Source organism: Megascapheus bottae, chromosome 3 (genome assembly GCF_031878675.1).
Source record: "Megascapheus bottae isolate mThoBot1 chromosome 3, mThoBot2.hap1, whole genome shotgun sequence".
Classification (NCBI taxonomy): domain Eukaryota; kingdom Metazoa; phylum Chordata; class Mammalia; order Rodentia; family Geomyidae; genus Megascapheus; species Megascapheus bottae.
The window spans coordinates 45,425,888-45,442,481 of NC_143511.1; the positions used below are offsets into that span (position 1 = coordinate 45,425,888).

At 38.8% G+C, this 16,594-nt stretch overlaps 1 protein-coding gene and 1 pseudogene across 1 annotated transcript in view; both read left to right on the forward strand.

Annotated features, from left to right (window-relative positions):
* Snapc3 (small nuclear RNA activating complex polypeptide 3) overlaps nt 1-16,594 on the forward strand; it is a 44,277-nt gene that overhangs the window by 20,407 nt on the left and 7,276 nt on the right. Inside the window, exons 4-7 of the mRNA XM_090330017.1 lie at nt 2,092-2,196; nt 4,206-4,355; nt 9,660-9,742; nt 12,965-13,129. Coding sequence (XP_090186143.1) covers nt 2,092-2,196; nt 4,206-4,355; nt 9,660-9,742; nt 12,965-13,129 — 503 coding nt within the window. The remainder of the gene's footprint in view (nt 1-2,091; nt 2,197-4,205; nt 4,356-9,659; nt 9,743-12,964; nt 13,130-16,594) is intronic.
* On the forward strand, nt 8,105-8,410 carry LOC150065424 (ribosomal biogenesis factor pseudogene; annotated as a pseudogene).

A 16,594-nucleotide genomic window follows, 5' to 3' on the forward strand; every position in this document is an offset into this window, starting at 1 on the left:
AGCTTTGCCAGCTCCAATTCTTGGTTAACAGTGCTTTCATTCATGCTTTTAGCTTGTCATCTCGTTTCTTGTTTCCATGTTTTCTGATGAAAATCAGCAGTTAAGCTAATTAAGAAACTCATTTCCCATAGTTATTTGTCTGGTTTTCTTTAGTTCATTGATCACATTTGGGACAGTTGATTTATCCTCATTTTTTTTTTTTTTTTTTTTTTTTTTTTGCCAGTCTTGGGCTTGAGCTCAGGGCCTGAGCACTGTCCTTGGACTTTCTCAAGGAGGCTAGAGCTCTACCACTTGAGCCTCAGCACCACTTCTGGCTTCTTTTTCTATGTATGTGGTACCATGGAATCGAACCTGGGTCTTCGTGCATGCTAGGCAAGCACTTTAACCACTAGGCCAAACTCCCGGCCCCCTCATTTTTTGTTTTTGTGTACTGGGCTTATTTTTATATGAGTCTAGCACTTGCTCATAGGAATAATGTCAACCTGTTTGACAACTAGTCTCATTGTCTCAGCTTCCTCAGGATTAGTTCCTGTCAAATTCTTCTCTTTCTATGAATGAGCCATTATCTACTTCATATGTATTGTGTTTCTGAGAGCTGGACATTCTTGAGTACATTTTTTTATTGTGGTGGGCAGGAGTTGCTTGTTATTTCTCCAGGCTATTTTTAGAGCATACATGTTATTTGCATGTGGTCACTGACATTTCTATTTCATTGCCTGTTGTGTTTTCATCAGTTTAATAAAAGATTCCCTTACATGAATAACTTCAAAAATCTAAACCTTTTAGATTTTCTGCCACATGCCACTGCTGCCAACAGGGTCAAAACTAAGGCAAGCATCTGGACAGACCCTTGGATGAACCACAACACACAGTCCCCACAAATTGCAAGACGAGGGCTCCACTCCCTGCCCTGGACCAGCTAACAGTTGCAGGAATTTGGGCTGCTGTTTTTGACTGTAGTGTGGCTAAGGAATTGGGAGATGTAGTTGGTTTTCATATTACTGCTTGCTTGTATACCTTTCTCTTTCCCTTCCTTATATCCCCTGCCCTCCTTTCAGTAGCATACATTAGTTGTACAAGGGGAGATTTCATTGTGACATTTCTATACATATATGTAATCGTATCATTCCAATCAACATCATTCCTTCTATTACTCTCTGTGCAGCTTTTTCCCTAACTGTTCTAACCTAGCAGTTCTTATTTTATAACAATTAAAGACATGTAAAAGAATATGACATATTAAAGATGTGCTAATGGTGTGTATTTGGATTCCAACACTCTGATCCAACTTGGGGTAAATTGCTGAACCTCTGTGCTTTATCAGTTAAACAGACTGTTAGATAATATGTTAAAAATATTAATAACTGGAATTACCAGTGTTAGACCAGTATTAGTTGGTATATTAATTAGTGTCAAGCTTTCTCAAGGCTAGCGCTCTACCACTTGAGCCGCAGCACCACTTCGGCTTTTTCTGTGTTTGTGGTACTGAGGAATCAAACCCAGGGCCTCCTCTGTTCGAGGCAAGCACTCTACCACAAGGCCGCACTCAGCCCCCAGATCTTTTTTTTTTTTTTTTTTTGCCAATCCTGGGGCTTGAACTCAGGGCCTGAGCACTGTCCTTGGACTTTCTCAAGGCTACACTCTACCACTTAAGCCACAGCACCACTTACAGCTTTTTTTTTTCTGTGTATGTGGTACCAAGGAATCAAACCCAGGTCTCTGTGCATGCTAGACAAGCACAAAGCATGCTAGGCAACCCCCCCCAAATATTCTTTTTTTTTTATTGTAATAGAGGGTTACATTATATTCACCAGATAGAAGGTACATTCTTTACAAGCATTGCTACCCCTTCTCATGTTTTTGTCCGCATTTTCCTCCCCTACCCCCCTCAAATATTCTTTATGTATACATTCCCTTCAACAGTTTTGTAAAATTAGTTGCATTATTTAGAGAGGTATTAATGATTTTCCTGAAGTATAATTAGGCATCAAACCCAGAGCTGACTTGGGCTATCACTAACAGTCCTTATTTCACTTCTCTCTTATCTGATTTAACAGTATCTAATTTCAGAGTTTTGTGTTCTTTCTTCAGGAGTCACATGCAATAGGCAAAAAGCCTGAAAATCCAGCAGATCTGATTGAAGAAGGAGAGCTTATCCTGTCTGTGAATATCTTGTATCCTATTATATTTCAGAAGGTCAGTAGTCATACCGTTTGGGTTTATGGATAATATGAATAACTGTCCTTACCCTTCCTTGTTGGGGATTGAATCCAGGGTTTCATGCCTATATCCAAATACCTTATTATTTTTGGTATAGGACTTAATCATTTGAAGAGTTTTTTGAACCTCAGGCTTCAAACTAAAAAGTGTATGCTGGTACCGAGGAATTGAACCCAGGTCTTCATGTATGTTAGGCAAGTACTCTACCACTAGGCCAAACTCCCGGCCAGGAGCTGAGCTTTTGAAGGTAAACATCACTCTTAGGTGGTAGTCACCGTACGACATCACCGGTAGTCGACTGCCCATAGTCAGTAACCACAAGGATGAAACCACACACAGGTGGTTGTAACCACTTGCAGGTGGTCAAGCTGGTTAAGCAAAACAAAACAAACAATTTGGCAGCTAAGCCTGCCAGGTTATTACAGAGTATATATAAATACACAGTGATTCGAATGCTGTGAATTCTTGAAGATTTTTGCAAAGCGCTTGGCTGGTAGAGGAATAAGCTTTGCTCACCAATTCAGAATACTTGGGAAATTATTGAATTAATGAAAGATAAAGATCCATAGAAGTAACAAAGAATTTCTTAGGAGCCTTGAAGTATTTCTTTCTCCCTCCCCCAAGTGCTGGCATCTAATCCAGCCTTGCACATGCATAACAATGTATATATTCTTTCCCAAAATAGATGTGTCCTAAACTCTGATGATGTCTTATTGGAGTAGTTCTATACATAGATTATACTTACAAAAAGTATTGATGAAGCATCTGGGATTGTTTAATATCTCAACAAAGCACAAATAACTATGAATCCTTTGGGGTTTTTTTTGTTGGTGGTGGTATTCGTGGAGCTTGAACTTTGGGCCTGGGCACTGTCCCTGAGCTCTTCAGCTCAAGGCTAGTGCTCTACCACTTGAGCCACAATGCCACTTCCAGTTTTCTGGTGGTTAATCGGAGATAAGAGTGTCATGGATTTTCTTGCCCTGGTTGGCTTTGAGCCTCGATTTTCAGATCTCAGCCTCCTGGGTAGCTAGGATTACAAGAATAAGCCACTGGTGCTCTTTAGTTTTATAACATTTAGTTTTATAACCTGAAGATAGACTATAGATTGCCAGCTTGCACTGGTGTAAATTCTAGGAAAATTTGCTAGGTGAAGTTATATTCTAAAGGCTCATGATCCTAACATTATTTAGTAATTTGTTGATTATAAACATCAGATTAAACAAGGAAAGTTCTGCTGCCAGATAACTATGGGATTTAATTTAATCTGTAGAGATAGTTGAGTGATGATACAGATTAATGCTGTCAAAAGGTGCTATGGAAGAAAGGAAAGGAAATGTCATAGACCACAACTTTTTTAGGGTTTTCTACAGGAACATCAAGGAAGAACAGGGTAAACTATTTACACCTGGTGAATATTCCACAGGGCTTTGGAGCAACATGTTTAATTTCTGTTATCTAGCCCTGGTTCACTTAGGTTGATTGGGTACATAGGGCAATATTAGCTTTGTGAGTGAAAGTTAAAGAATATGGTTTCAGGTTATGGATTTTTGGAATGCAAATGAGTTATAAATACCTTTTTTTCCCATTTCCCCTGTGCTAGGGATTATACCCGCGGCCTTATGCATGGTGGGCAGCAAAGCCTTGACCACTAAACTACACCCTCAGCTTTACAACATTCTCAATTTGGTCTTGTAAATAATACATGTGAAATAGAGAAATCAGAATCTAAAAAGAACAACAAAGTAAGTTAATAACTAAATAAATACAGCATAGCAATTTATGAAGATTGTTTTCTTTCATTTTGCAGTGCTGGGGATCAAATCCCAAGGCCTTATATGTGCTAGATAACCGTTCTACCACTGGGCTTACAACCCCAGCCCAAAGGAGACTGAAGGCCAGTAACTTTGTTTAGATCCGGTCTTGACAGGATTTATAATTTAGCTGCTTTGTCTATAAATATACCCTTACTTACTATTGATTTTTAGCATAAAGAACATAAGCCATTCCAGACGATGCTGGTATTGGGCAGTCAGAAGCTCACAGAACTGAGAGACTCAATTTGCTGTGTCAGTGACCTCCAGATTGGCGGAGAATTCAGCAGCACTCCTGACCAAGCTCCTGAACACATTAGCAAAGTAAGGTGATGCTTCACTCCCCATAAAGGAGTAATAATAAGCTATGGGAATAGTTTCTACTCTAGCAAGTTCATCAGTGTTCCAATTTCCCGTGATTCCATCAAATTTCAGCTTATCTCTTTCCTTCACTTCATTTATTTCTCAGCAGTTCTATGGACACATCTGGACAGTTGATCTCTTCCATTGCCATATAACCTGTCCTCACTGTAGCTCTTTGCCCTGTCTTCCCTTTTCTTTCCCTACTCTCTTCCTTTCCTCCTCTTTTCTTCCCTTCAACCCCCTGTGTGTCTGTGTATGCACGGTTGCACACGCATGCATGTATGTTCAAGGTATACCCTTTGTGTTCAAGGTATATCCTTAGCCTTGCTGTACCATTTAATTTTACTGTTCCTTTATTCTATCCTGTTTCAAAATCTGTCTCCAGCAAGTAGTAGTCTGCATTTGTCTCAGTAGTACTGCTTCCTCACCTTTTCTTGTGCCTAGAAGATCCTGTCAGTACAAAGAGAAGAACCAAACAAGGATATAGTATATAAAATGTAAAATCAGTATTTGCAAGCATCACTTTATGTGGCATTCTCCAGGCAACAGAAAAACCTTTGGCATTCCTTTGAAAGGAACAAAGTGGTAGGTGGACTGGCTTTCACAAGTGATTGCTTACCTAAACAAACCGAAGGACTGAATACTTCCAAATTTCAGCAAAGGGCAAGATTTAACTGGCTAGGTTACCTAGTACAATGTTGGCAGAGGACCCCAGATTTATTGGTCCATTTTAGGAGAGAGCAATTTCTATTAAAGATATTTAAAAAGATACTTTTAAGATGAAGATAGAACTTGGACAAGAAATAACACTATTGCCTTTCTTACCAGTTCCTTTATAATTCTACATAAATATTACCTGTACTTTTTCTTTTTAGTCTCACATATAATAGTGATTTCCAAGTTAACATTTCATACTACTTGTCCCCTTTGCTTTAGCTACAGTGAATTTGTGTATCTTCATGTGGTCCATACCTTTGTGCCTGAGTAGGAAAAGGTAGGAAACCTTTTCCTCTGTGCATCTTAGAAGTTCTTACTGACATTTTAAAACCCACCTTAAGATCGTAGTTTTTCTTTTCTTTTCTTTTCTTTTTGCCAGTCCTGAGCCTTGTACTCAGGGCCTAGGCACTGTCCTTGGACTTTCTCAAGGCCAGAGCTTTACCACTTGAATCACAGCACCATTTCTGGCTTTTTTCTGTGTATGTGATACCAAGGAATTGAAACTGGGTCTTAGTGCTTGCTAGGTGAGCACTCTACCACTAGGCTGTGCTCCCAGCCAAGATCACCGTTTTTCTTAACTGTTCTCTTTTTGTTTCTGGATCCTTTACATGTGTTCATTTATAATACAATGGTATTATAGAACAATTGCATTGTCTCGGTGCTATTTGATGCTTGTTGGTTGTGTTCTAGACTTTTTTTTTGTCAGTTGTGGGGCTTGAACCCAGGGCCCTGGGCACTGTTTTTGAGCTCTTTTGCTCAAGGCTAGCTCCCTACCACTTTGAGCCACAGAGCCACTTCCAGTTCTAGTGATTAATTGGGGAGAAGAGTCTCACAGACTTTCCTGCCCAAGCTGGCTTTGATCAGAACTCCTTAGATCTCAGCCTCGTGAATAGCTAGGATTTTAGGCATGAGCCTCAGCACCTATAATGTTAGACTTTTTGGTGACTGATGTGGAGACTAACATAATGGCTCATACTGCATGTGAATACACATTTTTGTGTGCTGGTCCTGGGGTTTGAACTTAATGCTTAGTGGAGATGAAAGCCTCTGAGACATTCCTGCTTAGGCTGGCTTCTAATTGTGATCCTCAGATTTCAATCTCTTGAGTAGCTAGGATTACAGGCATGTGCCACTGAGTCCCAGCTTAAATTTTTGGGGTTTTTTTTGGTCTGTCATGGGACTTGAACTCTAGGCCTGGGCTCTGTCCCTGAGCTCTTCAGCTAAAGGCTACCATCCTACCCCTTGAACCAAGCACCACTTCCAGTTTCCTGGTGATTAATTAGAGATGAGTCTCATGTACTTTAATGCCTGGGCTGGCTTTGAACTTTGCTCCTCAGATCTCAACCTCCTGGGTAGCTAGGATTACAGGTGTGAGCCACTGTGTCCCGATCCATCTATTGGGGTCTTTTTTGTTTTTTGTTTTTTTGTTTTTTTGCCAGTCCTGGGCTTGAGCTCAGGGCCTGAGCACTGTCCTTGGACTTTCTCAAGGCTAGAGCTCTACCTCCTGAGCCTCAGCACCACATCCAGCTTTTTTCTATGTATGTGGTACTGAGGAATCGAACCCAGGTCTTCGTGCATGCTAGGCAAGCACTCTACCATTAGGCCAAACTCCCGGCCCCATCTATTGTTGTTTAAGGTAAAAAAGCAAGTTTATTTTGAAGTGAAAGGAAAGTAGTGAGACTCTCCATTTGGAGAGGAACTACAAAGAAGAATCCCTTGAGTAAAATATTTAATTAATTTCATGTGTAACAGGACTTAGAGAGTTGATCCACAGTATTCATACCTATTTTTTTTTTTTTTTTACACCAGTCTAGGCTTGAACTCAGGGCCTGAGGACTGTCTTTGGGCTTTCTCAAGGCTAGTATTCTACTACTTGAGCCACAGTACCACTTCTGGCTTTTCTTTCTTTCATTCGTTCTTTTTTATTTTCTGGCTTTTTCTATGTATGTGGTACCAAGGAATCGAACCTGGTTCTTCATGCATGCTAAGAAGGCACTGTACTACTAGGCCAAACTCCCAGGCTTGAAATATATTTTTAATGATTCCTCGGATTTTTAATGTCTGATCAACCATTTCTACGTGAATGAGATTAGTCAGTTTTTTCTTTCTTTTTTTTTTTGTAACATGGATGGATGACCCTTTTATTTTTTAATTTATTATTATTATTATTATTTTGCCAGTTCTGGGGCTTGAACTCAGGACCTGGGCACTGTACTTATTAATCAGTGTTTCTCAAGGCTAGCACTCTTCAGCCACAGCACAACGTCTGGCTTTTTCTGTATATGTGACACTGAGGAATTAAACCCCAGTCTTCGTGCATGATAGGCACCTTCCAAGTGCTAATTATGTTTTAAAAGCTTTTGTTACCTAAGCCTGTTCAGATGAAGTTCTAAAGAAGCATTTTGTAATAAATAAAATATTTTGCTTTCAAAATAAGACAATAATTATTCTTTCAGAACCTTTGTTTAGGTCCTATCTTATTGTTTTGGGAGTTTAGAAGTATTTTAAATGATAAATTACACCCAGGCATGGCATTAAGTATGACTTTTATTATCTCTTTAATGACCTATAAGGTTTATGTAGTGAAAATTAAGTCACACCTCTGTTGAAAAGTCTAGTTGAGGGGCCGGGAGTTTGGCCTAGTGGTTAAAGTGCTTGCCTAGCATGCATGAAGACCCGGGTTCGATTCCTCGGTACCACATAAATAGAAAAAAGCCGGAAGTGGTGCTGAGGCTCAAGTGGTAGAGCTCTATCCTTGAGAAAGTCCAAGGACAGTGCTCAGGCCCTGAGCTCAAGCCCAGGACTGGCAAAAAAAAAAAAGAAGAAGAAGAAGAAGAAGAAGAAGAAGAAGAAGAAGAAGAAGAAGAAGAAGAAGAAGAAGAAGAAGAAGAAGCAGAAAAGTCTAGTTGAACTCCGTGTGAGCCAATGAAGTTGCCACATCTAGGGTACTGCACTTGGGTACTGCATGCGAGGACCGAAGGTCCGGAGCAATAATGGCCAAGAACAAATTAAGAGAGCAGAAAGAAGTCCAGGAATATGTTTCACATAGCCAGCCAGAAGAACTTCAAGGCTTAAAGCAAAGCAAAACCAGTTACTATGAACCTTACAAAGATAAACATTGTGAATGAAGAAAAAGTTTAAGAGTGAATAAAGCTTTTGTCAACATTCAGAAAGAACTTGCACACTTCTCAAAAGGCCTTTCTCTAGAACCTCTGAAAAAAGAGCTGATTCCTCAGCAGCATCCTGAGAATAAGCTAGTTAATGTTGATGAAGCTACACAACTAATGGTGCAGTTGTAATAATCCCCCCAAAAGATCAATAAAATGTTTTATGCAACTTAAAAAAAAAAAAGTCTAGTTGAGTGAAAGAATCTGAGTGTTGGGGCTGGTAGTGTGGCCTAATGATAGAGTGCTTTATTCCTTGTTACCACATCCATAGAAAAAGTATTTGCTTTATTTAGCCACATTTCATTCAAAATGGATTGATTTCATGTTTAAAATATAATTAGTTTGATTCCTCAGTACCACATACATAGAAAAAGTCAGAAGTCGTGCTGAGGCTCAAGTGGAAGAGTGTTAGCCTTGAAAAGGCCCAAGGACAGTGCCCAGGCCCTGACTGAGTTCAAGCCCCAGGACTGGCCAAAAAAAAGGAGACTTGAGTGTTCAAACCACTTGTGATTACTATTATGATACACAAGGCAAGACTGCTTCAATAAAAATAGAAATTCACCTACCCATGATTAATATTAAGGAAAATTTAGAGACTTATGAAAATACAAAAATAAGTTTAAAAAAGAACTCAGTGATCTTTGTTATTACTGGGAAATAACAAAGATGTAACTATTTAGGTTTTAGTTGTTTTTTTGTTTTTTTTTTTTTTTTTTTTTTTTGCCAGTCCTGGGCTTGAGCTCAGGGCCTGAGCACTGTCCTTGGACTTTCTCAAGGCTAGAGCTCTACCTCTTGAGCCTCGGCACCACTTCCGGCTTTTTTTTCTATGTATGTGGTACCGAGGAATCAAACCCGGGTCTTCATGCATGCTAGGCAAGCACTTTAACCACTAGGCCAAACTCCCGGCCCTTTGTTTGTTTTTAAATTGTAGTATCCAAAATAACTGTGCTGTTTTATTTGTGTATACTGAAGTTATTTAATTGCTAATTTAAGTTATTTAATTGCTAATTTGGTTACTTGGATATATACATTTAAAATTTATTTGCATATACTGAAGTTATTTAATTGCTAATTGGAGTTATTTAATTTCTAATTTGGTTACTTGCATATATACATTTAAATCATACTTAATGATTAAAACAATAATAGGATAAAAATGAAAAGAGCTACAGAAATTATCTTTTATACCTTTGTCTGAGACAGTGTAGTTGGTGAGTTCTATTAAATTTCAAATAAATTTATGACTTGACCATATTCTATGAAGATCAATAAAGTAATTGTAACAGAGTTATTTTAGATATATACATTTTGAAAGAATACTTGAACATTCTGATAATTTTTAGAAGTAGGCTTTCTTTCAAAATTATCTGTTTTCTTGTAGGACCTGTACAAATCAGCCTTCTTTTATTTTGAAGGGACATTTTACAATGATAAAAGATATCCGGAATGCAGAGATTTGAGCAGGTACACTTTCCAAAAACTTCCCTTTGTAGTTCTCAAATTAGTGATGGCTCCATAAATCCTATTATTGAACTTTTTTTTTTTTTGGCTAGTCCTGAGGATTTAACTCAGGGTCTGAGCACTGTCCTTGGTCTTGCTCAAGGCTAGAGCTCTACTGCTTGAGCTGCAGCACCATTTCCAGCTTTTTCAATATGTGTGGTGCCGAGGAATCGAACCTGGGTGTTTGTGGATACCAGGCAAGCACTTTACCATTAGGCCAAATTCCCAGCCTCTGTTATTGAACTTTGCTGAGAAGTTAACTTAAAAATTTTGTATTAAACTTGAAAATTGTATTGAATGATGGCATATAGAATATTGCATCTAAAAATATTAGATGCCACTGAGGCATCTTATTAATCTTAGGTACTATTTGGTAGTACCAAAATACTATTTGATAGTACTTTTCCTTTTTGTCCTATATATGCTGCTGCTTGCCCTGGGTGACTAGAAATCTATTTATTTGTATCCATGTAAAGAAACATAATATGTATACAGTATACAAATAATTATCAACCTTGTTTATGTCTTTTTTGTGTATGCTAGTCCTGGGGCTTCTACTCAGGATCTGGGTATTACCTCTGAGCTTTTGTGCTCAAAGTGCTCAGCCTCTTGAACCACAGTTCCACTTCTGGCTTTTTGGTGATTAATTAAGAGTCTCATGGACTTTCCTGTTTGGGCTGACTTTGATCCATGCTCAATCAGATCTGTCTTCTAAATAATTAGTATTATAGGTGTGAGCTACCAGTGCTTAGCTGTTAATATCTTTTTGTGCCAATACCCGGGCTTGAACTAGGAGCCTGTGATCTTTGTTTTTTGAGGGGTTTTGGTTTTGTTTTGTTTTTTTTGCCAGAGCCTTGGGCACTGTCCTTGGACACTTTTTGCTCAAGGCTACTGCTCTGCCACCTGAACCATAGCACCACTTCTGGCTTTTTCTATGTATGTGGTACTAAGGAATTGAACCCTTGTCTTCGTGCATGCTGGGCAAGCATTTTACCAGTAGGCCACATGCCCAGCCCTAGATTTTTTTTTTTTTTTTGCTAGTCCTGGGGCTTGAACTAAAAGGACCTGAGCATTGTCCGTGGACTTTGCTCAAGGCTAGCACTGTACCATTTGAGCCACAACACCACTTCTGGCTTTTCTATGTATGTGGTACTGAGGAATTGAAGCTGGGTCTTTGTGCATGCTAGGCAAGCACTCTACCACTAGGCCAAACTCCTGACCTAAATTTTATTTATTTTTTTCCAATTATAGCTTGAACTTAGGGCCAGCCTGAGCTCTGTCCTTGGGCTTTCTCAAGGATAGAGCTATACCATTTGACTCACTGAACCACTTCCATCTTTTTTTTTTCCCCTATGTATGTGCTACCAAGGAATAGAAACTGGGTCTTCGTGATTGCTAGGCAAGCACTCTACCACTAGGCCAAACTCCTGGCTTGCTTATTAGTTTTTTTCACTCAAGGCTGGTGTTCTACTATTCAGTTCACATTTTCCAGATTTTTGCTGGTTGACTGGAGATAAGTCTCCTGTATTTGTCTGGGTTTGATTCTAACCTCAATCCTCAGATTCCAGTCTCCTGAGTAGCCAGGATGACAGGCTTGAGCCATTGGCACCCAGACTAGTGTCATTTTAATGAGGCCATTTTTATTATTAATGCCTATCAGAGTATATAGTTTTTGATTGCTTATATACACCTAGCTCTCCTTTGACCACTTTTTTTTTTTTTAATCTGTGCTGAAGTTGAACTCAGGGCCTCATGGTATTATGCAGGTTCTCAGCATCCAGGTCTTTTTAGCTTTCTTAGATAAATTCTCTCACTTTTTCCTGAAGCATCTTTAGATGTGATCCTCTCATTAGTCAGGACTTCATAGGCCATTTGGTCTGGATAATTGATTGTTCTAGCTCATATTGCAGTTCCCTTGGTTTCTGCCCCTTGAGTAGTTGGGATTACAGACATAAGCCACTGCATCCAAACTCATTATACTGTTACCATTGTCTCAGCTCTTTAAATTTTTTTTTTATTTTGGTGGTAGTGAGACTTGAAGTCTGGGCCTGGGCACTGTCTCTGAGCTCTTCAGCTCAAGGCTAGTGATAGAGCACTTGAGCCACAACACCATTAGCTCTTTTTTTTTTTTAATTGTAATTAATAGAAGGGTTACATTATATTCACCAGATAGAAGGTGCATTACTTCACAAACACTGCTACCCTTTCTCTTGTTTTTGTCCCCATTTCCCTCCCCCCACCCCAAATGCTTCCGGTTTTTTTTGCCAGTCCTGGGCTTGAGCTCAGGGCCTGAGCACTGTCCTTGGGATTTCTCTCCACCACTTGAGCCTCAGCACCACTTCCAGCTTCTTTCTTTGTATGGGGTACCGGATCTTTATGCATGCTAGGCAAGTACTCTACCACTAGGCCAAACTCCCAGCCCTACCTTTTTTAATTTTTAATTAAAGTTTTAGTTTTTAAATAATTAAGGGCCCCAAGAACCTATATACCTTTTGTAGGTTATAATTATTAGTACTTAGTATATTAAACATTAAAACTAGGAAATATAAAAATATATTAATCTTAGTAAGCAACTTGTAAAAAATATACTCCAAAATAATTGAGAAGAGTACTGTTAGTCTCACAACCTCTAAAAAACTTATGGAGTTGGGTGAGGTGGCTCACACCTGTAATCCTAGCTACTCAGGAGGCTAAGATCTGAGGATCACGGTTCAAAGCCAGCAACCCAGCGTGGCACTAAAGACCCTGAGACTCTTAACTCCATTACTCACTAGAAAATGGGAAGTGGGGCTGAGGCTCCAGGGGCAGGGCGGTAACCTTGAACTGAAGAACTCAGCCCAGAGTTCAAGCCCCATGACTGACAAACAAAAAACAAACCACAATATATATATATATATATATATATATATATATATATATATATATATATGTGAATAAGAATTGAAAAGAGCAGACCATATAATTTGGAAGATAATTTTGACCTCATGAACCCCACTTTGACAATTATTCTGATGGATGAAAAAATTCAGTGTCTTTAATCCCAAAATGTGTCAACTACTATTGTCTGTCAAAATGGCAGCTCTCCAGTTTATTGGGTTAGCTAGATAATGTGAAATACTGTGAACCCAAACTCTTTTCTGTCATTTTTGGGGCAATGCTATATCCTTACCTTTTTTTCTATCTCAGAACTATCATTGAATGGTCAGAATCCCATGATCGAGGATATGGAAAGTTTCAGACTGCTAGGATGGAAGATTTTACCTTCAACGACCTGAAAATTAAACTGGGCTTTCCTTACTTATACTGTCACCAAGGAGACTGTGAACATGTTATTGTCATTACAGACATAAGGTACGTGGCAGCATTTGGAACATTTTGTTACTGTTGTCATCTATTTAATATTATAAAAGTACAGATAGTTTTTAAAAATAAAATAGATCACCACTGTCTCTTGGCTTCGTAGCAGCAAAAAAAGAAAAGAAAAGAAATCTCCTGTGGAAAAATCAAATCTTTGTATTTGTATCTTTTTTCCCTAGTCCTGGGGCTCAAATTCAGGGCTTAAGCACTGTCCTTTGATACTCGTTGCTCAAGGCTAGCACTCTGCCCTTGAGTCACAGCACCACTTCTTCTTTTTTCTGTGTCTGGGGTGCCACATACACAGGTACACTTCTGGCCCTCTATGTATCTTCTGTTGTTAATTTTTTAAAAATAGTTTGGCCTAGTGGTAGAGTGCTTGCCTAGCATGCACTAAGATCCAGATTCAATTCCTCAGTAGCACATACATAGAAAAAAAGCCAGATGTGGTGCCGTGGCTCAAGTGGCAGAACTTTAACCTTGAGAAAGCACAAGGACAGTGCCAAGGCCCTGAGTTCAAGACCCAGGTCTGACAAAAAATAAATACATAAATAAAAATAAAAATCTCTAAGAAATAATTTATGAGAGCTAGGAGTTTGGCCTAGTGATAGAGTGCTTGCCTAGCATGCACATAGATCTGGGTTCAATTCCTAGGTACCACATACATAGAAAAAAGCCAGAAGTGGTGCTATACCTCAAGTGGTAGAGCTCTATCCTTGAGAAACCCTGGGGGACAGTGCTCAAGCCCTGAGTTCAAGCCCAAAGACTGACCCCCAAAAAAAGAAAAAAGATAAATACTTTACCATTAGTAAATTACCATTAGGTTAAATGTCTAAATATTTTTAACATGTATCTACTTGTATATTAAACAGTTATTACTTAGGTTAGTAGCACTCATCTATTTTGTGTCCTGTTATGCCCTTTGCCATTTGCTTCTATATTGTAAGGATATTTCTAAGAGGTTGTGGTGGTGGGGTTTTTTCCTTTCTTGTCTGTGTGTGTGTGTGTGTGTGTGTGTGTGTGTGTGTGTGTGTGTGTGTGTGTGTGTGTGTGTGTGTGTGTGTAGCTGGGGAAAAGTGCTAGACAATGCTTTACTACTAAGCTTTTACCAAAATGTAAGAGATCAAAGGAAACTAGAAAAAAGAGAAGTTCAGTTTTACTATTTGACAAAGAGTTTTAAGTGTCTTGGTAGATTTTTAATTGGGAAGAAATTAAAATAGTTTAAAATGAGATTTAGGGATTAGTTTAATACTTAATATAACTGATACCTTTCTCATGAATAAGGCTATTTACTTCCTAAATTAGGAAATGTCAGTTAAGACAATCAGTATAAAGGAATAAGCCTACTACTATTGCTTAATTCTAAGAGACCATTTTAAATCTTTACTAGAGCAGTGATATACCCATGTTTTGCTTTGTTTTGTTTTGACTTTTTTTTATTGTCAGGGTTATGTACAGAGGGGTTACAGTGACATACTTAAGGTGATGAGTACATTTCCTATCTCATTTTTCTCCCACTTTCCCTCTCCTCCACCCAACCCCAGAGCTGTAAAGTTCATTTCTAGCATATTGTCTTGTGAGTGTTGCTATTGCATTGATTCGCCCTTTGTCCTTTGTCTCACCATTTTGTTGTTCCCTTTTTCTTCCTTAATTCAGATAAATGTATATACAAGACACACGATACCAAAATCAAATAGTGATGGCAGGCAATAAACCAAGGGGGGGGGGAATGGCTTCACACAACACATTAAACACAATGACTAAGAAAAACCTCTTGTTTCCATATCTTCACTTAGCATCATCTTTTCTAGGACTATACCTAGACATATACTAGGGAATGAGGAAAACTATGTTATCTATGCTTCTTTGGGTCTGGCTTGCTTCACTTAATAGGACTTTTTCCAAGTCTTCCTTTCCATTTCTTTATGAATGTGATGATGTCATTCTTTCTGATAGAAGCATAGAACTCCATTGTGTTAACAAATGAAGGACCTCTATGATGAAAACTTTAAAAACCCGAAAAGGGAAATTAAGGCAGACTGAAGAAAGTGGAAAAAACTCTTTATGTTCCTGGATTGGGAGGATTAATGTTGAGAAAATGGCAATACTGCCAGAGCTGTCTACAAATTCAATGCGATACCCATCAATATCCCAACATCATTCTTTAATTATGGAATTCATGTAGAATAAGAGACTCCAATAGTAAAACAACCCTTAGCAGAAATAACAGTGCTGGCAGAATGTCAAAATCAAACCTCAAACTCTATTAACAAAGCCATCATAATAAAAACAGCTGATACTGGCACAAGCCTAGGCCTGAGGACTAAAACTGAAGACCCAGAAATGAACCCATAGACCTGTGGCCACCTAATCTTCAATAAGGGAACCAAAAAAATAGGATGGAAGAAAGATAATCTCTTCAACAAATAGTGCTGGCAGAATGGGTTAAACAGCTGCAGGAAACTAAAGTTTATATCACTATGCACCAGAGTCAATTCCAAATGGATCATTGATCTCAAGGTAAAAACAGATACCCTGCAAATATTACAGGGATAAAAGAAACACTAGGGCTCCTTGGCACAGGTCAAAGCTTTTCTTTTTGTTTTTGTTTTTAAGAGCTCAGTTGGTGGTTCATGCATGTAAACTGAAGCTGCTATTGCAATACCACCTCATCCCAGTTAGAATAGCCATTATCAAGAAATCTAATAACAGCAGATGCTGGCAGGGATGCGGCCAAAAGGGAATACTACTACACTGCTGTTTGTGGGAGTGCAAACTTGTCCAACCACTCTGGAAGGCAGTATGGAGTTTCCTCAAAAGACCAAATATAGAACTCCTGTGATCCCAAATTCCCACTCCGGGGCATTTACCAAAATGACAACCGATAAGCCCATACTAAAGCTACCAGCACAATCATGTTTATTGCAGCATTATTTACCAAAGCTAAGATATGGAACCAACCCAGATGCCCCTTAATATGCCCATATTTATTAAACCAGTGCTAGGAATTGGTGATTTTGGAAAAGTCCCTTCTTTCCACTTCTTTAGGTTCTCAGGACTCATGTAAAATTTAGCAGTCTTAGGAAGCTTCCACAGAATGAACCATAGTAAAGATGTGTAATGCATTTCAAATAATAGATCTGATGGGAAAGTGAAATCCTCATTAGATAGCCATGTAAGCAGACCTAGAGTAAAATGTGCTGGGAGCCTGGATCCCTTTATCCAGGTGCACTGAGAACTGTTGAAAGGTTATTTTAAGTCATAAAAGAAGCATAACTTGGAGAAAAATAGGCCAAAAGAGCTGTTGTCTGTGCTTGTGTATGTGTGTATGCTCATGTATGTGTCGGTATTGGGGCTTGAACTTAAGATGTCTTACTTAGCTGCTTTTTTTTTTTTTTTTTGCCTGTCCTGGGCTTGAGCTCAGGGCCTGAGCACTGTTCTTGGACTTTCTCAAGGCTAGAG